The sequence below is a fragment of the Platichthys flesus genome, chromosome 24 (genome assembly GCF_949316205.1).
Source record: "Platichthys flesus chromosome 24, fPlaFle2.1, whole genome shotgun sequence".
Classification (NCBI taxonomy): Eukaryota; Metazoa; Chordata; class Actinopteri; order Pleuronectiformes; family Pleuronectidae; genus Platichthys; species Platichthys flesus.
In genome coordinates, this window is record NC_084968.1 from 259,456 (window position 1) to 286,606 (window position 27,151).

Genomic DNA, 27,151 nt, shown 5'->3' on the forward strand with positions numbered 1-27,151 from the left:
AACTTCTGAGTAAAACAATTAGTGACCTATTAGTTACACCAATTGACTAAAATTTGAAAAAAGCTTCACCAGACTTGAGTTGTTGTTAAGGGACACAAATCAATTTGTTCATTGCACTCTTTATAGATCCCACAGTGAGTGTGATTTACGACATACACAAAATATGAATGTGTATATAACATTTGTAAATGAGGCCACTGGTCTCAAATGTTGTTTAAGAGTGCAGAAACTGCTTTAACATAGTAAACAGTCTCTCAGCATTACTGAGCACTGACCATGATGCTTGGCATGTAGCCAGCTGAGCAAGTAATTGCTGGTCTGTTGCAGCAACAGATTATTGTCTCCTTCATATGTGCAGTTTGGGTCATTGTCATCCCGAAGATCACCCAGCCGATTCACTGAAAGAAAGACAAATCAACTTAGGCTTATGTGTGTGTGTGTGTGTGTGTGTGTGTATGTGGTTCAAAAAATTCAAAATATATTGAAACTGTGGCAGGACGAATAAGACTGTAGGGGGCCTCTACTGTCTAGGTAAGGAATGAAAACACTGTTATATGTGAATATGTGTATGATTGAGACTGACTGGCCAGGTATCCATGTCCACCGCAGGCCTCCCTGCATTCTTGAATCCCCTTCTGAGCAGTCCATGAACCCAATGGTTTACTGGAGCAGCCTATGGCATGGATCTCCCTGCCCATCTCTGCCTAGCAAACACATACAGCAACTATATTAAGTACAGACCATAATTAAGATTCAAGAGTTTGTTTTTTTTCATTTGTCAAATGCACAACAATAACATTAAGCAGTCGCTGGCAGTGAAATGCTTGAGTCTCAGGCTCTCTTCTAACAATGCTCAAGTAATTACACACTATACAATAAAATAAGAGAAATAGTATAAAATAGAATATCAAAATAGGAAATTATGTATATATATCTAAATATATATGAACAGCTGAGGAGAAAATAAAACAACAGAAGTGCAAATATGCAAATATGTCACGGTGCTAGTTTGATGGAGTTATTGCAGTTCAGAGGAGTTTAAAAGTCTTATGGCCTGGAGGATGAAACTGTCTCTGAGCCTGGTGGTGCGGGCTGGGAAGCTGAGGTACCGTCGGCCAGATGGCAGCAGGCAAAAATGTTTATGGCTGGGGTGAAAGGGGTCTTTAATAATCCGGCTGCTCTTCTTCCTGCATTCCTGGGTGTATAGGTCCTCTATGGATGGTACACCAAATTATTTTTGCTCCTCAGGCTCTGAGCTCACAACAGTAAATTGGAACATAATGGCTACAACACAAAGTTGCAAAGTCTCAGCATAAATTTGTCAAGGTTAACTTCAATACAGAATGTGAAGTACTACCATGCACAACTGTTACACTTGTATTAAATGGAGTAGAATATTCCATAGAAATATATATTATTTTACTTACTTGAATGTCGTCTTTGCTATTCATCATCTGCCCAATCTGGAACTCAACAAAATTCATGAAGATAGATTTGGTGAAGTGTTCAAGAGCATAGGCTGCTGCCAGATACGGGATCAGACGCCATTGCTAGACAAAAACATAAGACATATATATTGCGGTTTAACACTCTGGCATATGGCTTTGTTAGACCTTTTAATGGTTCAGGATTTTTGGATGGGTCAGAAATCATTGTTAAATGAGGCATTGGATATTCCATCAGCACAACCCTTACCCTGGATATACTAAGTATACTTAACCATCTGGACTAAATAAAAATAATAAATCACAATATAGCTCTACAAATGTTTATTGACAAAATGTGAATTCAAAAAAAAAATGGTGTTACTGGTGGATAGGTTGGGATCGTTATCTCTCTCCCTGGCCTTCATTCTTCTGTCTATATCTGGTGGTCTGTATTTTTTGCTCCAGGTTTTTAAGGGTTGTGTGTGTGTAATTTCCGACCTAGAACCCATTCAGTCTAACTCTGGTGTGGAACAGACTATAAATACCGCAATGCAGTTGTATACCTCCTTCAACAAGTACAGTTTCTGTGTACATATTTCTACAATTCTTTTTTTCTGGATTCAGTGACCTCTGATCTTTGATCACTGAAATACAATCACTTAACCATTAAATCCAAGTGCCAACTGATCAAAAGTTGTACAAATTCCCTCAAGCATTCTTGAGATATTGCCAACTTTACCTCAACATTTCATCTTTGACCACTGAAATCTAATTAGTTAACAAGTGCATATAAGTGAACATATGTGCTATACTTAAAAGAATTTCCTTCCTCCATTTTTCTGGGATATTACATTCACAAGGTAAACAGTGTTTGAGAGGTCACAGTGACCTTTGACCACCAAATTTTAAACAGTTCATCCATGAGTCAAAGTGAAATGTGCCGGATGTAATGAAAATCTCTAAAGGCAGTTACATTTAAAGAAAAATGACATGATTCAATAAAGGCCTTGAGGAGATAGAGCTTTAAAAAGGCAATAAAAAAGAATGTGTTTTGTGAGGTCACAGCTACCTTGACCTTTGATGAAGAAATTCTATCCAGGTGATTTTTAGGTACAAGTGAATGTTTGTGCCAAAGAAATTCCCTCATGGTGCTCTTGAGATATCGCGTTAAAAAAAATGAGACGGAAAGGCAACCAGAAATGCCTGCGACCACTGTCATCGGTGCAGAGGCCTAACAAATCCTTTTGATATCAATTAGAAGTTGTACATGTAATAGGGAGAGGGAGAGCGTGGCCTAGGGGATAGAGCGGGTGCTCTGCAACAAGAAGGTCGCCGGTTCGAATCCCACTCTATCCCATCTGCATGCCTAAGTATCCTTGGCAAGATACTGAACCCCTAGATGGCCCCTCATAAAATGATGAGTGTTCTAAAAATGTAAGTCGCTTTGGATAAAAGCGTCAGCTAAATGACATGTAATGTCATCATCTATACAATTCTGACCTGTAGCTGGTACTCCAAAACCGGAATCTCATCCGAGTCCTTTGGTCCAAACTGTCTCCTGGTTGCTGAAAAGCGGATGGCCACAACCAGAGCTAGCTTCAGGTTGGTCAGAGCCATCCTGGTGATGTACACCCTGCCCCCTGACAGGGCACCGAGAGATGCTCCGAAACGCTTGTTTGAGTCCTGGTGGAGATGACAGACAAAAATGAGAGACGCAATTAACTTCAATAACGACTAGTCATTTCACTTTTCAATCAACCAAGTGTTCACACCCAGGTGTGCAAGCTGTTAATCATCAGATCTAGTCGTTATTTACTCTGTTTTTTGACTGTACTCACTATTTACAATTGGCTACCAGAGCAATCAGTTCAGTAGATTGTTACCCCCGATTCAATCCCAGTCTCCTCCAAATCACATGCTGGAGTCTCCTCTAATGGTCCCTTCTCACGCCGGGTTCACACCGGACGTGTAAGCGACGCCAAAGCGAGGCGTAAGCGCTAATCCCTAGCGCGCCGGCGCTTGGCGGTTCACACCGGGCGCAGTAGCGACGCCGAAGCGCCGCTGTTATCAGCCTGCAGTAAAAACGGCATTTAATAATTTTTTTCAAGCATATACTTACTTGTTGCTCCAAAATTAACTGCAACAGCGTCCTAACATGTGTCCTTTTTAGTGTTGTCTTTATACAACATGTTCCGAAGATCATACAACTCACTGTACTTCTCCACTTCTTGATAATAAGAAGTGGAGATAAATGATAAATGTCAAATCAATAATCTCAATATTTAATATTAATAATTATTTAATTAACAGTGAAGGCTTCTAAGTTCGAGCACAGGCAATCATAATTCAGCTGCAATCACATACATATGCGCAAATAATCACAGACTACAGAAACTTTAATTACAAAAGCATTTATTAAAAAGGGGAAATAAAGTTATAATGTTATTCAATGATTCATCATTTTAACAAGCTCCGATATTTCAAGAATTATTTTTGGCATTTTTATGCTTTTTATTGATAGTGCAGAGAGAGACAGAGTTGAAATGGGGCAGAGAGGGGAGTGACATGCAGAAACGACCGCGGGCTGGAATCGAACCCGGGTCCGCTGCTGGCCTAGGCCCATGGGGGGGACGCCCTACCAACTGAGCTAAGGGCGCCCCCACTGAGCTAAGGGCGCCCCCTCGATATTTCAAAGATAAACACAGCAGCAGCACACACAATTCAGAAAATACATGTAAAACCGGCGGTCTACCTATGTATGTCTGTCTCGGTGTGTGTGTGTGTGTCTGTGTCAAAGTGTCTATCTGTGTGTGTGTGTCTATGTGTGTGCATGTGAAATAAAGTTAGTGTTATTTAATGATTCATTTTTTTGACAAACTCCCATATTTCAAACATAACAACAACAGCCGCTTATCACAATTTAGAAAACACAAGTATTCATCTATGTGTATCTGTGTGTGTGTATCTGTCTGTGTCTCTGTGTCTGTGTGGGTGTGTGTGTGTGGGTGTGTGTGTGTGTGTGAGAGAGCGAGAGAGAGAGAGAAAAAGAGAGGGGCGTGGCGATGACGCAGTCACGTGGTGACATAACATCTAAGATGGCGGCCGATCATGATTCGTGGAATCAAGGCCTAAAAACTCTCAAAATGGCGGATTGACTACAAAACAAGATGGCGGAGCCGTTATGAATTTAGAGCCAGAATGGGAGGAGAGGGAGAGAGGAGGCGTGGCAAAAATAGACTCAAAATGGTGGTTTAACTTGCGTTATTCAAAATGGAGTCTATGTTAATGACACCATCAAAGAGAATTCTTTGTCTCTGCTTTGGCGTTCGGCCGCATGGCTTCCAGATGTGTCCAGCCTCTCTGAATATAGATTTAACTATGTTACATGAACTGTATTCTAAATACAGATCGGATGTGTGTATAGGTCGTTTTAGAAGGAGAGAGAGAGAGAGAGAGAGAGAGAGAGAGAGAGAGAGAGAGAGAGAGAGAGAGCATACAAGGAGAGAGCAAAGCTCTTAAAAGCACCGTCAGAGACAAGTTGCATTTACTTTACCACTCAGCACCCAAGCGGCGTTGTGTGCTGAGGTTTGACCGGTAAAGTCTCTTTAAAGTTGTTCAAACGGTCACAATGAGCTGGAGACGCTGCTCACGGCGCTTAAAAACTGTGGCACAAGGCCGTAACCGGAAGTGGCGAATCGCCGCTAAACACTGGAGACTCAGCGGTCTCATACAAAACAAATACACTCAAGTATTAAAACAATACGCTACGTATTAGACTAACATCTGCCCAGACAATAAAGCCTCTTACTGTACCACCCTCGTGGTGTGCGTGCGCGTCGGGCCAGTGAATCACGTGGTCTCTCAAGCGGTGCTCCGGAGCTCGGCCGCTGGACCGGACAAGGAGCGGATTTTCTCGTGCTGCCTCGACGGGATGAACGTCGTCCTTCTTCTTCAGGGATGTGGAGCTCGTGCTCCTCAGCGGAATGAATCTCGCGCTTCTGCAGGGGACGGCTGTGGAAGCCGTTTGTAGATAGTTGGGAAAAGAAAGTAAAGTCCGTGGGGAAAGTGAAACAGTCTGAGATCGTTCCGCGTGCAATTTCCTGTTTGGTCTTTTCAAGTTAAAACAGCAAAAGTCCTTTTGAAAATAAAAACGTCGACTGAGATAAAAGAAAAATAATGAAATGAATTCAAATAAACGTCTTATCGCCTCCATTAGCTTGCTAAGTCGTGTAGTTCGGCCTCTGGAGGTCGAATACAACTTGAGCAGTGGAGTGAAAGGGAAGAGTTAAGAGTTAGTTGCCTCCTTAAGCAACGGGAACCTCTGGTCAGACCTGTAAGGGCCTGGTGGGGACATCTGTGCTGGGGTGAAAAAGAGAGCTAAGAGTTCTGGGACCTCAGCACTCTTATACCACCTGAGGACTTCCTGCTTCCTCAGGAAGTGGTCATAGGGTTCAGTTGGCTCTCAGCCAATGAGAATGTCAGGATTCCGACCTTAGTGGGCGGGGAGTCGACCTCAGTGGGCGTTTCAGGATCCCAGTGGGGGTCCCTGAAGGACATCCGAGATTCTCCCCCACTGAGGCGAGGCTCCAGGCTGTCTGAGGAAGGTGTGAATTAAGACTGAAAACTGGCCAAACTGGTTTCAGCTTGGCCTAGCAGGCCCCAAGTATTTACAACCCACTGTTTGATGGTCATCACTGAGGAGTCTCCCCCAACATCAATATCGTTCAAAATCATTCTTCAGTGTGTTTCCTGTTGCGATACACTCGTGTCAAGCGAAAAAAATAGACTCGACGCCGAAACGATCGCTGCACGGCGCTAGGCAGCTGCGGCGTAACGCTACGCTTCAGCGTCCGGTGTGTTCAGCACAATGATTTAACATGGGAGTGGATCGGAGCCAGAGGATTGGCGCTGCGCTTACGCCTCGCTTCGGCGTCGCTTCCGCGTCCGGTGTGAACCCGGCGTCATAGAGAAAGTGCTGCACATAGATTCACTTTGAACGTAAAACTGTACTGTAGTCCTCGGGACTAGAAAAGTGCTATATAAATACAGACAGTTTATAAGCCCAACCTTTAAGATAAACACATAACAGACACTATTGTGTCTGTTATGTGTATGTGATTACATTGTTTAAAACTGTGATGATGATGTGACTTGCGATAAATAATCACACTAGTCCCTTGCTCAGGACCCAGAGACCACGGACAGCTCCACAGCTGGGAGAAGGCACACAGCCTGGTCGCAGCAAGTTGGGTGCAGAAACCAGGGAGCCATGCACACTTACACTGTTAGTTTGAGGCCTTTCATACATGTTTGGGCTGTGACATTTTTTTATTTAAGATGCATGCGTGTAGCGGCGTATGTGAACCTGACTCGAGGCAAATGAGATCAATAGAAGTTTCCAAAATAGAGTTTAGTCAGAGGAGGCTGAGTTTTAAAAATCTAACTTTTTTCTGTTTCCCCTTCTTCTTATCTTCTTACGGCAATGATTAAGACAGAAAACCCTGATAATGATGAATTTGGGATTGTGGGCATGGAGGGGGCTCAGGGAGGACCCACAGGTGAACACTCACTGGTTTCAGAAGGCAGCAGCTGAGCTGAGACACATGGGAAAGACACAAGGAGAAACAGAGACATGCATGGGAAGGAGAGAAGCACAAGAGCCTTATGGAAAAGACTGAGCTGTGCTGCCAGGCCAGCAGAAATTGCTGAACACTTTGAGTGGTGATGTGGGGAGACCCCTGTGGCATCGTCAAGTGCCATAGTGACTATTATTACTCATATTATTGTATTTTTGTTTTATTTCATATATTTTTCAGACGAGACTCTGCATGGTACTCTAGATTTAAGTGAAAAATCCTCTACAACCTTACTAACCTTGAATGGTGTAATGTAGTGGCCATCAGAAGTAACATCTCCTGTCTTATTCAGTAGATTCTCCCGTGGGATCCTCACATTGTTGAACATAACAAACCTGATACATTGACAAAAAAAAGTGCATAATAAAGTGCATTAAGTTAATGGACTGTATTTATATTGCACGGATCTAGTATTCCCGACCACTCAAATGTTTTACATAATATTCAAACACTATTACACACATGAGCGAGTGGGCGTTTTGATAAAGTCCTAACACACAACGGAAAATAACTAAAATTATTTTCTCTCAAAATTAATGGAAATTATTTAATCAACTTGCAAATGCTTGGATTACATCTGCAACTATATAAAGTAGCTAGTTATCAGATACAGTGGGCAAAAAAATCTCTCTCAGCCACTTACCCATTATCCAATCCATTCTGGCCCAGCTTCTTTCCAATATCTCCAGCCATTACACCCGGTAGAGACAGCAGGGTATTTGGGTCCCTCACCTGTAATACAATGGTTATAGACTTAATGGATTTTACTCAGGGTACTCTGTCATTTAACCTGTACAAAATCATCACTTTCTATTTCTAGGATAATTGCTATGACTTGGTGGCTACTAAAGGCCGGCGCAACTGCATCTGCGGCTTTTCATGCAGCTGTGTCGAAGGACTCTTTGTCATTCATGCTGCTCAAACCGCTGCGCGTGTTACAAAGCAATTCCCCGCCAGAACACTAGGCGGAGTAACGTATTTTGTCGAAGACGACCTTAGAGAAGCCTTCTTTCTTCTTCTGCGACTTTCTATTTACATCGCCACTGCGGCTCCTCATAGCCTTTTTCTGGCGGACAAATACGCCAGTCAGTGACGGATTATTCAAGAAGTCATACTTTCGGATCTTTTCTGCCAAGTGCTCATCTATTTGGTCTATATTCGTTCTTCTAAATCTTCCGTGATTTCTGCCGGTATTATGGAGCATGAAACCGGAAACTAGACTCCAGACAGGATGTAGTAAGCAGACCAATCACAAGCCTTAAGGGCTGCGTGAGGCTCGTGTTGCTTTGTCGTATAGCTAGAAAAATTGGCGGACGCACGCAAGTCGCAAGAGGGGGCATGCAAGCATGCAAGGGGCACATTCCGTGTCTTGTGTACTTGCGCGCCTGCCTAAAGTCCGACAATAATTTACCTTTAAGGCCGAATTATAGTACTGCGACTGCAACTGCGGCTGGCAGTTGCATCGACGGCTCCTCATAGCCTTTTTCTGGCGGACAAATCCGCCAGTCAGTGACGGATTATTCAAGAGGTCATACTTTCGGATCTTTCTGCCAAGTGCTCATTTACAGTTAGGTCCATAAATATTTGGACATTGACACAATTTTCATCATTTTGGCTCTGTACACCACCACAATGGATTTTGAATGAAACAATGAGGATGTACTTTAAGTGCAGACTTTCAGCTTTAATTTGAGGGTATTTACATCCAAATCAGGTGAACGGTGTAGGAATTACAACACATTTTATATGTGGCACCCCCCTTTTTAAGGGACCAAAAGTAATTGGACAATTGGCTGCCCAGCTGTTCCATGGCCAGGTGTGTGTTATTCCCTCGTTATTTCATTGACAAGGAGCAGATAAAAGGTCCAGAGTTCATTTTAAGTGAGGTACAGAGGGTTAACACAAGATGTAAACCATTGGTGAGCCTCAAAAACAGGAAGACCAGATTAGAGTTTGCCAAAAAACAACTTAAAGAGCCTGTACAGTTCTGGAACAACATCCTATGGACAGATGAGACAAAGATCAACTTGTACCAGAATGATGGGAAGAGAAGAGTATGGAGAAGGGAAGGAACTGCTCAGGATCCAAAGCATACCACCTCATCAGTGAAGCATGGTGGAGGTAGTGTTATGGCTTGGGCATGTATGGCTGCCAATGGAACTGGTTCCCTTGTATTTATTGATGATGTGACTGCCGAAAAAAGCAGTAGGATGAATTCTGAAGTGTTTCGGGAAATATTATCTGCTCATATTCAGCCAAATGCTTCAGAACTCATTGGACGTCGCTTCACAGTGCAGATGGACAATGACCCAAAGCATACTGCGAAAGCAACCAAAGAGTTTTTTAAGGCAAAGAAGTGGAATGTTCTGCAATGGCCAAGTCAATCACCTGACCTGAATCCAATTGAGCATGCATTTCACTTGCTGAAGACAAAACTGAAGGGAAAACGCCCCAAGAATAAGCAGGAACTGAAGAAGGTTGCAGTAGAGGCCAGGCAGAGTATCACCAGGGACGAAACCCAGCGTCTATGGGTTCCAGACTTCAGGCTGTCATTGACTGCAAAGGATTTGCAACCAAGTATTAATAGTGACAATTACATTTATGATTATATTAGTTTGTCCATATAATTTGTTCCCTCTCCTGGAACCGTCACCTTATCGTGGTGGAGAGGTTTGCGTGTCCCTATGAACCTGAGGGCTGTGTTGTCTGGAGCCTTGTGCTCCTGGTAGGGTCTCTCATGGCAGAGTGGTCTCAGGTGAGGGGCCAGACTAAGAATGGTTCAAAAAACCTCAATGAATAACGGAAAAAGAGGAGATGTGACCCGGCCCGGAGGAAGCCCGGGGCCCCCGTCTGGAGCTAGGCCCAGACGGAGGGCTCTATGGCGAGCGCCTGGTGGCCAGGTTTGCCACGGAGCCCGGTCGGGCATAGCCCGAACAAACTACGTGGCACCCCCCCTCTCTTCATCCCATGGCCCACCACCTGTGGGAAGACCCGTTGGGGTCGGGTGCGCAGCCACATGGGTGGCAGCGAAGGTCAGGGGTCTCGATGGAACAGACCCGGGCGGCAGAAGCTGGCTCTGGGGACGTGGAACGTCACCTCGCTGTGGGGAAAGGAACTGGAGCTTGTGAGGGAGGTGGAGCGCTATTAGTCAGATCTGGTGGGGCTTACCTCCACGCAAAGTCTCAGCTCTGGTACCGTACTCCTGGATAAGGGTTGGACTCTATTCTTCTCCGGAGTTGCCGAGGGCGTGAGGCGCCAGGCGGGTGTGGGGATACTCATAAATCCCCGGCTGAGCGCTGCGGTGTTGGAGTTTACCACGGTAGACGAGAGGGTCGCCTCCCTGCGCCTAAGGGTTGTAGGGGGGAAAACTCTGACTGTTGTTTGTGCGTATGCACCAAACAGCAGCTCAGAGTACTCGGCCTTCTTGGAGACCCTGAATGGAGTCCTGTATGGGGCTCCAGTAGGGGACTCCGTAGTTCTGCTGGGTGACTTCAACGCCCACGTGGACAACGATGGAGACACCTGGAGAGGCGTGGTGGGGAGGAACAGCCTCCCTGATCTAAACCCGAGCGGTCGTTTGTTATTGGATTTCTGTGCTAGTCATGGATTATCCATAACAAACACCATGTTCGAACATAAGGGTGCTCATAAGTGTACCTGGTACCAGAGTACCCTAGGCCGAAGATCAATGATCGATTTTGTGATTGTGTCATCTGATCTGAGGCCGCATGTTTTGGACACTCGGGTAAAGAGAGGGGCGGAACTGTCAACCGACCACCATCTGGTTGTGAGTTGGATCAGGGAATGGGGAAAATTTCCGGATAGACCTGGTAAGCCCAAACGAGTAGTGCGGGTGAACTGGGAACGTCTGGAGGAGGCCCCCGTCCTAGGTATCTTCAACTCATACCTCCGGCGGAGATTTTCTGGCATTCCTGTGGAGGTTGGGGGCATTGAGCCGGTGTTCATTGCTGAAGCTGCGGTGGCTAGCTGTGGCCTCAGGGTCTTAGGCTCCTCAAGGGGCGGTAACCCTCGGACACCGTGGTGGACACCGGACGTCAGGGAAGCCGTGGAACTACGGACCAGCTCTTCACTCTCGCAAGGATCCTGGAGGGGGCCTGGGAGTATGCCCATCCGGTCTACATGTGTTTTGTGGATCTGGAGAAGGCGTATGACCGGGTCCCCCGGGAGAAACTGTGGGAGGTGCTGCGGGAGTATGGGGTAAGGGGGTCTATCCTCAGGGCCATCCAATCCCTGTACTCCCAAAGCGAGAGCTGTGTTCGCGTCCTCGGCAGCCAGTCAGTTTCGTTCTCAGTGGATGCTGGTCTCCGCCAGGGCTGCGCCTTGTCACCAATCCTGTTTGTGATATACATGGACAGGATATCGAGGCGTAGTCGTGGTGGGGAGGGGTTGCAGTTCGGTGGTCTGAGGATCTCGTCACTGCTTTTTGCAGATGACGTGGTCCTCATTGGATCATCGGCTTGTGACCTTCAGCACTCACTGGATCGGCTGGCGGCCGAGTGTGAAGCGGCTGGGATGAGGATCAGCACCGCTAAATCTGAGGCCATGACTCTTAGCAGGAAACCGATGGATTGCTTACTCCGGGTAGGAAATGAGTCCTTAGCCCAAGTGAAGGAGTTCAAGTACCTTGGGGTCTTGTTCGCGAGTGAGGGTACTATGGAGCGTGAGATTGGCCGGAGAATCGGAGCAGCGGGGGCGGTATTGCGTTCGCTTTACCGCACCGTTGTAACGAAAAGAGAGCTGAGCTGCAAGGCAAAGCTCTCGATTTACCAGTCGATCTTCGTTCCTATCCTCACCTATGGTCATGAGGGCTGGGTGATGACCGAAAGGACGAGATCACGGGTACAAGCGGCCGAGATGAGTTTCTCAGAAGGGTGGCTGGCGTCTCCCTTAGGGATAGGGTGAGAAGCTCAGCCATCCGTGAGGAACTCGGATTAGAGCCGCTGCTCCTTTACTTAGAAAGGAGTCAGCTGAGGTGGTTCGGGCATCTGGTAAGGATGCCCACTGGGCGCCTTCCTTGGGAGGTTTTTCAGGCACGTCCAGTGGGGAGGAGACCTCGGGGAAGACCCAGGACTAGGTGGAGAGATTATATCTCAACACTGGCCTGGGAACGCCTCGGGATCCCCCCGTCAGAGTTGGTCAATGTGGCCCGGGAAAGGGAAGTCTGGGGCCCCCTGCTTGAGCTGCTCCCCCCGCGACCCGACCCCGGATAAGCGGATGAAAATGAGATGAGATGAGACCTCAGGTTCTTTTTAATCATTTCAATAATATCATAAAACCCTGTAGTCCTACTCCTATTCTGCCGATATGTACGACATAGTGGTGAGTACATAATGAGTTCATGAAAATTTACCAACAGAGAGAGACAACATACATAACAAACCAAATACAATATAATTACCACAGACAATCACAGCACTTAACTAAAACCAACACTTTTCTGTATGACAACACTTGTCATCGGATCTCTCAGGACAGATTTTAATCCATGGTCGAAACAGGGCCTGTGTGACATCACATCAGATGACAGCATCTAATAATACAATCAGTTATAACTCGGTCAGTTGTCAAAGGTCTTACCTGGACGATGAAGGAGTGCAGGCCGTGGCAGACTTGGTCGGGAGTGTAGAGCTGAGCAAACACCACAGCATGGGTGGCAGTCTTACCAAGGTTCCCCACCCAGAACTTGGCAGCCTCATAGTCTGGAGAGTGGATCACAAATTCCTACAGACAAAAAGGTTACTGTTTGCAACAGTGATGTAGAGTCCTGATTTCCCAAATAACTTCCAAATTAAATTATATGAGGCAAAGTATCCAGTAAACCAGGAAAATACCACCAAAATGTTACTAGACGAAAACTGAGGTAGGGCTGCACGATATAATGAAAATCTATCGTCATCGCGATATTAATGTACGCGATAGACATAACAAATTTGGGAATCTTTGCTACGTAGTATTACATTTTAAAACTTAAAACATAACATTATAAAATTATTAATGAAGAAAAAAAAAATTTTGACCAGGTATTAACTGATTCGTTGAGTTTGGGAACCACTGGTGTGAGGACTGATAGCCCTCTCCACATTCAGATTTCAACTTGTTTAAGTGAAATCATGAATCCCTTCTGATTTCCATTTTAATCGTAACAGTAATATTTAAGGATACCAAATCTAACAATGTCAGAATCTGTCTTAGAAACTCACCATGTTTAATGTGTGTTTATTTAAAGGACAGACACAAACACAATGTTTAAATCCTCAAAGAGTGTATGTGCTAACCTGGGTAGACGGGTCATACGTGGCTGTGGTCCTCATGGCTCTGGTATTGCTGCCATGACTCAGTTCAGTCAGTGCAAAGCATCCAAATGTCTTTAAACAGATACATAGAGTAAAAGGTAAGGTTAACATGTAATTTAGCTGACGCTTTTATCAAAAGCACATTCCAATTTCTTCATTCAACATCTTTGAGGGGTCATTCGGGGTTCAGCATGATGCTTGTATGCAGATTGGGAAGACTGGGAATCGAACCGCCGAACTTTTGGTGGAAGAGTGACTGCTCACCATCACCGCCACCTCATTAGTTACCAGTGCAGGGTGAGTGAGTGTTTGTGTGTGCTAACAGGCACCATGCCGGTGCCCCTCAGTGGCATGTAGTGTGGCGGAGGCAGCGCTGGCTGTGTGGGAGGTGGTCGGGTGTGACTCGGTCAAGTCGGCCTCTCGGATGAATGGAGCAATTGTGATGTTCCTAAAGAATACGGCGAAGGTGAGCAAGGTGGTGGAGAAAGTAGTGTGGATCCACGATTCTATTAATCCTGTTCTCCCACTCGTAATCCCAGCAACTCAGGTAATAATCTCCAACACACACCCCTTTATAAAGAATAAAATTCTGGTGAAGAAACTTTCCCGCTATGGACAAATTGTGTCAATCGTTAAGAAATAACTGTGATGAAGGGAGGGAAATGAACGCAACTGAGGAAAAACTGTTAAAAACCAATGTTGAAATGATGGTGTTTGAGGAGTTGGATAAAGACATGAGTGAAGGTGAACTGTTGAAATTTCACAAAAAATAAAGAACTCAGGGTCTGGGCATAGTGATGCCAAAGCCTGCAAGGCCTTAGGCTAACACTCAGCCAGGGAAGTGATCCGTCACGCACAGTCTGTATTCATCTTCTGAAATCAAAAGGTTTTTAGAAACAACCAAATTCCATTCTCGGTGGAGGAGCACTTCTCTGACATAAGTCAGCCAAACTCTCACCAGGAAAACAGCCAATGGCGAGGTGTTTACGGATCAAGAAATTTAAAGACTAAGAAAACTCGTCTTTAAAGAAAAAGCCTAAATGTTGTGGCAGGATGATGAGTTTAAAAAAAGTTGATTTGACATGGTTGACACCTGTAATAACAGTAACAGTTTAATACTTAAAGCCCTATCTATATAAAAAGGGCGTTCTAATTTGTCTGATTCTAATAAGGGATATTATCTAATGAAAAGCCGCCATGTGCAGTAATATAAGAATCTGTGGATGTGAGACATTGAAATCCATCGAGATGCGACGTTGTGCATTTGAATCGTTGACTGCTAAAATGAATGGAATCGTGAGGCTGGTGAAGATGCACACCTCTAAAATGTAAGCAACTATAAAATACATTTCAACATTGGATGTGTGGCCATGGCGAATGCAAACAGACAACATTCACAAGATGTCTTCATCACACTCTGGATCTGGCCTGGAGAGGTTTGCTGCAGACTGGATAATATATAGTGAAGTTTAAAGAACTAAAACCAAAACGTAAAATTTTGATGTGATGCCAAGGACATTTCATTCAGATGAACCTCATTAAGAATACAAGTCTTCATTTTGCAGATTTTTGGATTACAATGACCCAATATGAAGGAGAACCTTGTCCCCTCACTACTGGGGTCCCTCAAGGTTCTGTCCTTGGTCCTCTCCTCTTCTCTTTGTACACCAACTCCCTCGGCTCTGTCATTCACTCACACGGCTTTTCCTACCATAGCTATGCCGATGACACCCAACTAATCCTGTCTTTTCCCCGATCAGAAACACAGGTAGCAGCACGAATCACTGCCTGTCTGACCGACATCTCTCAGTGGATGTCTCAACACCACCTGAAGATTAACCTTGACAAGACTGAACTACTTTTCCTTCCAGGGAAAGACTCTCCCATCCACGACCTGACTATTAACTTTGACAACTCTGTGTTAACTCTGTGTTAAGCTAGGAACCTGGGCGTAACACTCGACAGCCAACTCTTCCTTACTGCCAACATTACTGCAACAACACGGTCCTGTAGATTCATGCTGTACAACATCAGGAGAATACGCCCCCTTCTCACTCAGAAGGCGGTGCAGGTTCTGGTCCAGGCTCTGGTCATCTCACGTCTAGATTACTGTAACTCCCTCCTGGCAGGTCTACCTGCTACTGCCATCCGACCTTTGCAGCTCATCCAGAATGCAGCAGCTCGACTGGTTTTTAACCAACCTAAATTCACTCACACTACTCCTCTCCTCTGCTCCCTTCACTGGTAACCAGTGGCTGCTCGCATCCGGTTCAAAACACTAGTACTTGCGTACCATGCTGTGAACGGGTCCGGTCCAGTCTACATCCAGGACATGGTCAAACGTTACACCCCACCCCGTTCACTTCGCTCTGCTTCGGCCAATCGGCTCGTTGCTCCCTCACTGCGAGCTAAACACTCATCAAAAACACGACTGTTTTCCATCCTGGCTCCTAAATGGTGGAATGAGCTCCCCATTGACATCCGGACATCAGAAAGTCTACACATCTTCCGTCGAAAACTAAAAACACACCTCTTCCGACTTTACCTTGAATAAAAAAATTAAAAATAAAAAAAAAAAAAAAAACTTTTTGAAACTAACACTTTAGTAGCACTTAAATGGCACTTACTTATAGCACTTTGTAGTTTTGCTTTATTTGAAGAAATTGTACTTTCTTGATTCTTGTCGTCCTTGGTATGTACCCTCAGGTTTGAATGCACTTATTGTAAGTCGCTTTGGATAAAAGCGTCAGCTAAATGAAATGTAATGTAATGTCATGTAACTAAATAATCCTGTTCGGTTGGTTTAATGTACAATGCATGAAATGGCAAACCTATTAACTATTTTCATATCTCTCCTGAGATGATCACTCTTGTCTACAGAAGTCTTATTGAAATCTGTTCTAACCTTCTATATTGTTTTTTGGTGTGGAAACTTCAATCTGGCAAGTAAAACAAGACTAGTGGCCCTTGTTAACAATGCCAGTAAGATCACACAGAGTCAGACCACGCTCTCTGTCATGTATAACAGACAGGTCTTTCGGAGGGCAAATTAATGATGACTGTTGTCATCTCAAGAAGGAGCAACTTTTGAAAATTGGCATCTGTTTCGCATATTTGTAAGTGTTTGAAAGGTTTTATTTCCCTGTACTGGCTGACATTAGTTTATTTTGGACGCTTTTCTAGCAAAGGAGGTTTCCACTGGGGTCTCCCAACAGCAGCCATACACAAATCATTCGGTATTCAGTATCTTTATTTATTGAACACGGCCACAAACACATTTTAAACATTAATTGGCCAGGACTTTCTGCTTGGCTGCTCAGCTCTGTCCAGTCGCTTCCTCTCACACAGCGTGTCTCTCTTCTCCTTCATAAGTTTCCCTAATGTGTATCTCTTCTTGTGGAGCCTCTACTGCTGCCTTTTTCAATCCAGGGAGAACTAATTGGCCCACTAACCTGGCGATCAACTCTCCCTAAATCACCTGGAGGTGCTCCCATGAGCCACCTCCACACGGTTGTTGATTTTGGTGATTTTGTCTCTTTACGAACTCTTGATGCACACCAAATTTCCCCTTGTGAGACAATAAAGCTTACCTAACCTAACCCAAGATACGGTCACCGAGCTGGACAGACTCCAACTGACATGGCTAGACAGGACTGTGGGAAGTGGAGGAAAGGAAGAGGGCTGGTAGTGTTCGTGAATGATATATTTTAGCCAGCAGTCCTGTCAGAAAATGTGACTGTTGGCATTAGATGGCACCCCCTCTCATTGTCCTTCAAACTGCCTACATTTACTTTAGAGATAATTTTTCTCGAGATTTTGAAAGAAATCTATTACTAATCTGTATGAGAAAATTGTACAGTTTACTGTTATCATCATTCCACACTTCGAATTGAAGTAAGGAGTAGAGATGTGTGACATCCCTGTAAACTTGCCACACTGGAATTTTTTATATTTAGCCATCAATACAAACATTGACACAACAATAAGGTGGTGTTACTTGCAGTGTGAAGTCGGTTGTTCTCTTACCGTCATGTTGTCAGTGTTTTCAATATATTTGTGATGTCTCCGTGATCCACTGTTGGCAATAGTTGCTCCAAACATCTAAAACAAAAGATAGAGAAAGTTTTAGCAGCCATGAACAGTTGGATTAATAAACATTAATTTTAGGATGCTAACTTGCTTATTTTAGCAGGCAATTTTATTTTTCATCATCTTACTTTAGCATGTGCCTTTAACTAATAAGCTGAAAACAACAAATTATTGCGGAGGCTGATGGGAATATCATGTATTCTGGAAGTACTTGCAGTAGTGAATACAATTAAATTCAGGCTTTTACCATCATGGCTGAAAGCTGCTTGGTTGAGCCGAAATGTTAGTTGGTCAGTTAAAAACGCAATTACAAATTACCTGAATGGTTGACGTTTGGAGAGTAGTAATCAGTTGCAGTCTTACAAGCTTCTCTCCGCCTCTTTATGAGCAGTGACCCACCCCCAATAGCCTATAGAAAATGTGTCTGTTGCCTAACCACCTAAATTAATTAAATCAAAGGTGAACAGGAGGAGTAATTCATTAAACATAAAAGTTGATATAATCACTATATCTGAACCAAAAAATAGAAGGATAAAAGTTGGTTTATTAAATATCAGTTCACTCAATCCAAAGTTCCCACTTGTCAATGATCGGAATCAGTTAGATGTACTGTGTCTAGGGTTGCAAAGCGGCGGACAATTTCTGGTAAATTTCCGGAAACTTTCCGGAAACTTTCAAAATTCAAAATACTCAAATTAAACGCTGAGCAATAAAAACATCATTCAAGACTCTTTTCAATGATATTACTGGAGAAAAAATAAATTAGCATGCTGATTGAGGATTGTTCATCTGCTCATCTAGCCTATCTCTATTCATTTATCCATCAATTGTAAAATATTTTTAACTATTTATATCTCTGGCATTGCATAAGTGTTTTTTTACAAGCGGTTTTCTCATCTTATTCTACAGAACAATGCCATGTGCACTATCTAATGTGTGGAGACATTTCACCCCAGCCAATGTAGAAGGAAAGGCTGTGTCCATTTGCAAATACTGTGCAAAGACCTATGTTAAGAATGACACAAAGATGCAGAAGCATATAGTCAAGTGCCCAAAGTTTCCTCAGGGCTAAAATCAGCCTATGACAAATCAAAATGTTTATATTTATGTCTGTATATGACAAGGTAAATACAGTTAATATAAATTACCCACACAATTTCCAGTTTATTCCCGTATATCCCGTTAATTCCCATGGAAAGTTTCCAACTTTGAATATTCCCGGAATTTTGCAACCCTAACTGTGTCTAACTGAAACCTGGCTGGAAAAAGCTGAATATGTAGGTTTAAATGAAGCAGCGCCCCCCCCGACCAATATTAAGACTCATATTCTTCGAAGCACAGACAGAGGTGGCACGCACGAACGTGTGTAAGTATGTGTGTCTGATCACACTGCTTTTCAAAGTGGGGGGTCTTGACCCCTAGGGGGGTCGCTAGGGGACGCCAGGGGGGTCGTGGAAACTGTAAGGGATGTGACAATGTGACAATAAAAATAAAATTATTAATTATTAAATTAAATGCTGTGTGCCTGAGAAATAGTTTGCTACTTCCTGCTAAAGGAAACAATGGACACATTCCATCCCCTATCCTTATGACCTATTTCCTATCAAATTAGCAGGATCACAAGTAAACAATTAATAACAAATGAACCATTAATACACCCAAAATACAAACCCATTACATATTATATCATAACCCAAAAAATAACAATAACATCCTTCTTTAACTTATTTACGGCTCCTACGTGTCGGATTGAACGTTCTTTACAACAGCCATGCATACTCACCCCTTTGTTGAGGGAGTACTTAGAGGTCATGGACCAGTCATACATTCCCAGACAGTCACTGAGGACAGCAGTTTTCCAGGGATTGGCCATTGCCTCATCTTTTGTTATGAAGTCATAGCGGAAGAGCTGCTTCACCCTGCAGATTTTCAGAAGCTTAATTTTTTCCTACATGTACAATACATAAATATCAAACACAGCATTTAACAGATTATGTTTCTCGTGGTAAATATACATGTAATTAAATAAAAATAATTCCCTAGCTACAATAGTGAAACTGCATCTTATGTTGATACCTGAGAAAGGTCAGCTCTCTCATTTTCTCCATAGCAATGTCTTCACCCGATTGACGAGCAAATAAAGGATCATTCTCCAGTGTCTTGAATACATGTTGCTGTAGATAAACAAGAGTATAAACAAGTAAAATGTTATAAAATATAAAGTATTTACATGTTAAATGTTGTTGCTGAAATTGGTCACTGAAATAGTTTTAAATTTCAGTTTCAACTTTGAGGCCCTGTAGGAACTACAATTGTTCACTTGCACACAAGAGACTAAAGCAATCAGAAGCTTTGGATTACAACTCATGCTCTGCTGCGGTATCACAGTCAGTACATTTTCCTAAATATTGCTTCTTCACAAATCATAGAGAGTACTAGTGGAAAGTGGATTTTTGCAAAAGAAAACTGGGGGGAAAAATTGAAATAAAGGGACAGACGTCTAAGACAGCTTAATGAGGAAATGAGTAGAGAAGTGCTTGACAGCTAAATAAAGCAAGGCAATATAGCAGCCATCTTAGGGGCCAAAAAAGTTAAGGAAAGGTTAAGAAGAAAATAGTAACGTGTCGGGTTATAACTGTAAAGAAGCCATGAAAAATAGGAACAAAGCCTTTAAACTAGTCAAAAGAACCCACAACTTGTAGCTCCTGTTTCAGTATAAGCAAGCTCAGGCAGTTGAGAAGGACAATAAGACAGGCTAAAAGAACACATTAGAGGAACAACTGGGACTTAATAGGAGGCAAAATAAAGGTTGGAGAAGTGTGGGGGGTTATTAAGAAAATGGAAGGGGGCAGGAGGGAGTGGAGTTGTCCTGTTCTGACAGATGGAAGTATCATAGCAGTTACAAATAAAGAAAAGGCAGAAGTGATGGTAAACATAGGTTAAGGTACATAGTTATCATAAGAAGGGAAAAGAGGTAGAGAGTGAACAAAGTCTGAAAAAAGAGAAGCATTGGGCTGAAAAACACATTTTGATGGGCTTGAAAGCGACCATTTCACTATGGATTAGCTGAAGAGTGCAGTTGATATGACAGGAAAGTTTGCAGCTGGTAAAAGGTGAAAAAGGGGAAGAATTGTTTAATATATAGCTAAGAAAATGCAAGAGGGAATCAATCAAGTTGAAAATTGGGGGTTTAGATTCTCAGTGGAAAAAACTAAAGTTATGTTCCTTACAAGGAAAAAACTGAAAGATTGTAACTTGAAATTGTATGTAAGTATATTAGAAAGGTCTGAGAGATTTTCTTTTCTTGGGTGTACATTTTGATCGGAGGCTAACTTGGAGAGAACATATCAGTCAGTTGGTCAATAAGTTTAATAAAGTAATAAACATATTGAGATGCCTTGCTGGGCTGAAGTGGGGTGCTGACTTTGTGTCACTGAGATATATTTACGTAGCTCTAATAAGATTCCAATTAGACTTTGGGAGTATAGTGTACGGGTCAGTAGCTAAATCAGTGCTAGCAAGCCTAGATACTCAACCTCAAGCTCTTAGATTGAGTTTAGGAGCAGTCAGAACCTCACCTGTGTTTGCTCTTCAAGTAGAGGCAGGAGAAATGCTGTTGCGCTTGAGGAGGGAACAGCTGGTTGCCCATTACTGGATCAACCTAAATTGACATGGAGATGCTCACCCCACTAAAGCAGTGCTGCTGACGCGGCAAATCTCTCATAAAGAGAGATTTGGGTGGAAAGGAAATGAAACAGCTAAAATTGGGGGGGGGGTGTCTGATAAAGAGTTTGGGGAGACTGTGCCTGTCTGGCTGTGTGAGAAGCGAGGCGTAGAATGAAAAATTAGCAAAGGAGGCAGTTTAGAGAGAAGCTTGTGAGGTTAACATTAAGTTGTCAAAGTCAGAGGGCAGAGGCATAGTCTGGAAAAAGTAATTTTCAAGTGGCAGCAGAACTGGGATACGCAGACAAAGGGAAGGCATCTACAGTCAGTACAGAGCAGAGTAAATCGGTTAAGAAGCAGGGGAAATAAAAAGGAAGGCGCAAGTAACAGACTAAGGATCGGGCACACTATGTTTCCTTTAAGAACATAGGCCATTGATGAAAGTTTCCATCCTCGTCTGTCTTGAGCCATGCTCTCCAGCTGTTTCCACATCAGCCCCTTATTCTTGAATGCCTGCTCTGTGCTCCTTTTCCAGGTGTTTTAGGTCGTCCTCTACCCTGTTTGCCTTGTGGGTTCAATGTCAGTGCCTGTTTTGTTATTGCTGTTGTGTTTCTTCGTAGTTTGTGTCCAATCCAGCTCCATTTTCTTGTAATCAGCTGTATATCTACTGTTTCTTGTTTTGTGCATTCCCACAGGTTGATGTTGCTTATTGTGTTCGGCCAGAGGACTCCAAGGATGTGTCTCAGGCAGTTGTTTATGAAGGTTTGCAGTTTGTTTGTGATGTTAGTGGTGGTTCTCCAGGTTTCGGAGCCATTGAGCAGCACGGTTTTAACGTTGGAGTTGAAGATTTGAAGCTTCGTCTTAAGGGAGATTTTTTTACTTTTTCAAATTTTGTTTAAGATGTTGAATGTTCTTGCTTTCCAAATTCTTGTCTTCACGTCCTCCGCTGTCCCACCATCAACAGCTATCACACTTCCCAGGTGGATGAAAGTGTTTTGTGGACTAAAAACATTTCACCCAACCCTCCATCGGCATTGGGTTGAGTAGATAATTAGTGAATTGTCCTTTTTGGATGGACTATCCCTTTAACCCTAGTTCAAGAATAAACTCTAAGCCCCACCTCGGACAAGAAAGTGCACTCAGAATTATCACGCTCAACCATTATCACCAATAGTTATTATTAATAGCTACTAAATTAATTTTGAGGTGGGAATTTTTTTCTTAAAAGCAATTGTGAGACAGTTTTATTTTGACACTGTCCGGCCTGCCGTCATTCTAGAGCACCAGGGGCTCATTAATCCAACCTGAAATGCAAATGCTATATTTTCTCCTGATTGAATAACAGTCACAACAAACTACATTGACCTGAATGATGTTACCTTGAATGTCAGTATATCCTCTCCATCTATGAAGCGGACCATGTCCTTCCAATTGAAAGAGGCTTTTTTCCTGTAGATGTCCAGGGGGCCACAAGGGAGGTCAGCTACTTCATGCTCCATCATCTATGTTAAGAAATACAGATATATAAATAAATATGGGATCAAATTGGTCATTCATATTTTGAAATTGTGAAATAATGTTGTCCATCTCTGGGTAAGTTGTGGAAATATGTTTTGGATTAGTGAAAAGGTTTAGTCTAAACACATTTAATTTCTACATGCATTGAAAAAAGGTTTTTGTACATTACCAAAGGTAGGACATTTGTTTATCTGTCTCTCACTCTGTTGAAAATAATCCTGCATACATTTGAATTCCAAAATACTTCTACTGCCACAAAAAAAGTCTACACACTCTCTGTTAACAAGTATTTTGCACTCAATAAGTGTCTTCAAGCATTTAATATAAGTGACCTTTATTCGATACTATAGGAATTAAAAGTAATTCATATTCTGGCCCCTGGAGTACTGGGGCCACTTTGCCGTAAATAATATAACTCTATAGCACAGTAAATGAAACGCTGTAAAACCTTATCTATCAAAACTGAACCAGTAGACGTTTATTTAAGTAACCTTTGTGCTTCAACTGCTCTCGATAACAGAGCAAAGGTCATGGCTTGCAGTGTGACGCCTACTGCTTCGATCGGCTCACGTCAGTTACAAACCAACCAGCTTTTTCGAATCCACTGATGGTGATCAATATTGAACTGTTACATTATTCCTGTCCCACTATCAACACTATAACCCTAAACCCACGCTGCTGTCCAGTGAGATGAGAAAAGAGGCGTTATTAAAGTGCGCTTTAAAGCTTATTCTCCTTTCCCTTTTGTCAGGAAAAGCTAATAACTTCATTAAAAGCTGACCTGGGTCGTTAAGTCTTACCTTATACGTCAACTTTTTCTGTTAAAGTTTTTCTGTTGTTTCTTCTCCTCCAGGTGTAAAGCTGACCTGCGTACCGCTCTGTTTACAACTTCCAAGACACGCCTCTGTTCTGACATCAACGATATTACTTCCGGTTCACGTCCTTCATAACAAGAGTGATGTCTTCGCCACAGTCTTTGGTGTAAACACGTCAAATGAATTAAAAACTGCCTCGCTGATAAGCTCCTATAGTGAAAAATTATTTAAGTGATATATTTATTTTACGAACACTAATAATGAATTAGTCTGTATAACAGCTATTGAGTTAAGATTATAAATTGTTATGGAGGGCTTTTATTCTGAAAGCACAATGTCGCTCTTGTGACATCTGTGAGGGGGGGGGTATGTAACCATGGAATAACAACGCATGGGAATAAGATAGGTCTTGGCCACAAGTTACTGGTTCATGGCAACGAGAAAAAAAAAGCAAAGCTGAATCATGGTGCCTCTCAGGTACACAGGTTTATCTATATACTAATTGTGATGTCATGAGAGGGAGTGTCATCGATTGGAGAAACATCCCCTCCCAGTGGCTGCAGCAGGGACTACAACCCATCATGGCATCTGGTTAAGTGACTACATATCCCAGAGTCAGAAGGGCCTCCAGGGCAAAGGTGGCTGCCAAGCTGAAAGAGATCGATCTGATCCCCACATTTGGAGAGGAGGACAGAAACAGACAGCGAGAGGAGCTCAACTGAAGAAGACGGGTGTTGATTTTGTATAGCGAGTGTCTGATGAATTTAGGTTAACCTTTTACTGAAAAAACCTGAATACATCATTTTGAGTTAGAAATAGGGTTGCCAACTCCCTTTAAAGTCAATAAGGGACACCTTTGGCAGGGCCGGCCGACCCCATTGCCTTCACCCTTCCAGGCGTGGTGAATTCTTTGAGCCCCTTTTTTTGTGAGTGAAAGGATTTTTTAACTATTTGACCCTGAATTGAATTAGATGCATATTTTTGAGTGACATGAACACGTGGAAAACAAATTAGTATCCAGCAATACACTTTAATTATAAACTAATTCATTAACTGAATAAAATAAGAATCTTTCTTAAACAGAAACCTGTCTTGCTTAACTTAAAACTGTATACATTAATCTAAAACAATAGATAGAAAGCAGAACATCCATCCTGAAATAGTGAATATTTTTAGTGCAATAACAAAAGTGCAAACAGAATGTCTGTAGAAAAATTGTTAACATATTTGTGCCTCAAAGGCTATGACTGTAGGCTACAGTTGTAGTAATACAGGAAGAAAAAAAATCATGAACTAGGCTATGAGATAGCCCAGTTTTTCCACTTGTATTTCTTTCTAAAGCAGTGTCGGTGTCTGTGTCACTGTCACCCATGCTGCTTTGTTGTCTTCTACTATCTTCTCCTTATACTTACTCATCTTCCACTATCTTCTCCGCAAGCAACAGTACCTCCTGACCAATGGGATTAGCATATTCTGTATCATCGTACTCGTGTGTGAATATGCTGTCAGCTCATTGATCCCAGAGCAGGACATTGCCTGGGAACAAGTTTAATGTAAATTTTCATAGAAAGCAGTGTTAAATTTGGCAGCTATTTTTGATTTAGTCTTAGTCTTTAGACGAAAATGCATATTAGTTTTAGTCACATTTAGTCATTTTTATCCTTCTTAGTTTAAGTCTAGCTTGCAGTACTTAGGTTGTCCATCAGATATCCCACCTAGCATAGGTCTATAGCAGGGGTCGGCAAACTTTACCATCAAAAGAGCCATTTTGCCCCCTCTTCCCCCAAATAATATTTGTCTGGAGCCGCAAAACTTATTTGATAACAAAGCTAATAAAGTTTTATATACGCTTCAAAGCTTTACTATTCTAAACTATAGTTCAACTATAGAAAAATGCCCCAAAAAATAAAAAATAAAAGTGAATGTAATACGCTTCCGTAGTCTTCTGTTGATTCCTTTTTTTTTTATCTTGACATTGAAATAGGCCATCACTTCAGGATGATGTGTGCGGCACAAGCTTGTGCGCAGCATGCTGATATGTGCTGCAGGATGATGTGCGCTGCACATTGATTTTCACCGCAGGACGATCTGTGCCGCAGGACGATATGCGCTATGTGCGCCCCAGGATGATGTGCATCCCAGGATGATGTGCTCCGCAAGATGATGTGCGCCTCACGATGATGTGCGCTGCAGGATGATGTGCACTGCAGGATGATGTGCGCCGCAGAATGATGTGCTGTGATGATGATATGCTGCAGGATGATGTGCGCCGCACGATGTGCGGTAAAGCTGTGAGCTGCAGGATGATGTGCGCCTTTGGATGATGTTCTCCACAGGATGATATGCGCCGCATGATCATGTGCACCGCACTGTTAAGTGGGGCGGCATTGCTAGCTCTGCGTCAAGCCCTCCTCCTTTATACGGGCTTGGGACCAACAAAATTACCCAAAAGAGCCACTCTGGCAGAGCAAGTTTTCTTCTTTTTTTTTTCACGGCCCTGAAAGGGTTCAGTTTCACCACGTTCCACACTAGAGGTATGGAAATGTCTTGATTCTTAGATGCATCATGAAGAGATAGAACTCAAATGACTCATGAGGTGCTGTCATTTGCCAGCACCTCGGCACATAAAACACACTGAAGACGTTGCTCAGTCGTGCGAGTATGGAGGACCATACATGACATAAGTAAAAATAAATAAATAAATAAATGTATAAATAAATACAGAAATAAATAAATAAATGAATAAATAAAAATGGAAATAAATAAATAAATACAGAAATAAATAAATAAATATGTTAATACCAAAAGAAATGTCAAAAGAAATGTCTTAAATATATTTTAACATTTATTTTTTCCCTGATACATTTCCTTTGCATTTGCAGTGTCCTTATGCTAATGAGAAAGGCGGGCCTAACCGCAGTCTCATGCAGGATTGGTCACAGGAGTGTAATGATCCAGCCCTACTACTTCTGCCTTTCAATGCTGGTGTCCAGTAGCTGTTTGCAGCGTTGAGCCAGTTCACACTTAAAATGAACTAGTTCAAGTTCAGAGGGTCAGTTAAGGTTATTTTTTATTGGGATGATTTAGGTGTCAGTAGTCCTGACTGTGAGCGTCACGTCTCCTGTTCTACTGAGCACAAGGAGCGAGCCGAGAGGAGGAAGGAGAAACTCCAGCTCGGTACAAACCACCTGCAGCCTCTGCTCTGAACATGAAGCCGCTGATCTCTGAGCAGATGTGACCAGAGAAGCTCTGTGTTTTCACTGTTTCCACTGTTCCACAGAGTCACTAACTGGCTGTTACACGGTGAAGAGATCAAGTCTCAGTCACTGCCCGTGTCTCTGAGCGAGTGTGTGGCGGAGCGCAGGGGCTGTGTGTGTGTAGCTCAGTTGACCAATCCTGCTCGAGACTGAGGTTAGACCCGCCTTTCTCATTAGCATAAGGACACTGAAATCGAAAAATAAAAGTTGGAATAAATGTGTAAATAAATAAATAAATATGGAAATAAATGCAGACTTAAATAAATCAATGTCTTAAACTTATTTCCACATTTATTTATTTATTTCCACTTTTATTGCAACTTTTATTTATTTCCACATTTATTTATTTCCACATTTCAGTGTCCTTATGCTAATGAGAAAGGCGGGCCTAACCTCAGTCTCGAGCAGGATTGGTCAACTGAGCTACACACA

At 42.8% G+C, this 27,151-nt stretch overlaps 1 protein-coding gene across 3 annotated transcripts in view; it reads right to left on the reverse strand.

Annotated features, from left to right (window-relative positions):
- The window catches only part of acox3 (acyl-CoA oxidase 3, pristanoyl), a 43,612-nt gene extending 20,050 nt beyond the window's left edge, over nt 1-23,562 (reverse strand). For 2 of the 3 annotated variants that reach the window (XR_009920234.1, XM_062384375.1), the window contains exons 1-14: nt 23,448-23,562; nt 22,509-22,631; nt 19,543-19,640; nt 19,250-19,385; nt 17,404-17,478; nt 13,360-13,449; nt 12,662-12,805; nt 7,707-7,795; nt 7,302-7,398; nt 6,998-7,021; nt 2,928-3,110; nt 1,428-1,550; nt 584-704; nt 276-398 (exon numbers count right to left, since the gene is read on the reverse strand). Coding sequence is in view for 2 of the 3 variants with exons in the window: in XM_062384375.1 (XP_062240359.1) it covers nt 276-398; nt 584-704; nt 1,428-1,550; nt 2,928-3,110; nt 6,998-7,021; nt 7,302-7,398; nt 7,707-7,795; nt 12,662-12,805; nt 13,360-13,449; nt 17,404-17,478; nt 19,250-19,385; nt 19,543-19,640; nt 22,509-22,631 (1,426 nt within the window). In the remaining variant the exon portion in view is untranslated. The remainder of the gene's footprint in view (nt 1-275; nt 399-583; nt 705-1,427; nt 1,551-2,927; nt 3,111-6,997; nt 7,022-7,301; nt 7,399-7,706; nt 7,796-12,661; nt 12,806-13,359; nt 13,450-17,403; nt 17,479-19,249; nt 19,386-19,542; nt 19,641-22,508; nt 22,632-23,447) is intronic. The other variant, XM_062384376.1, reaches the window with a different exon arrangement.
- Nucleotides 23,563-27,151: the final 3,589 nt, after the last annotated feature.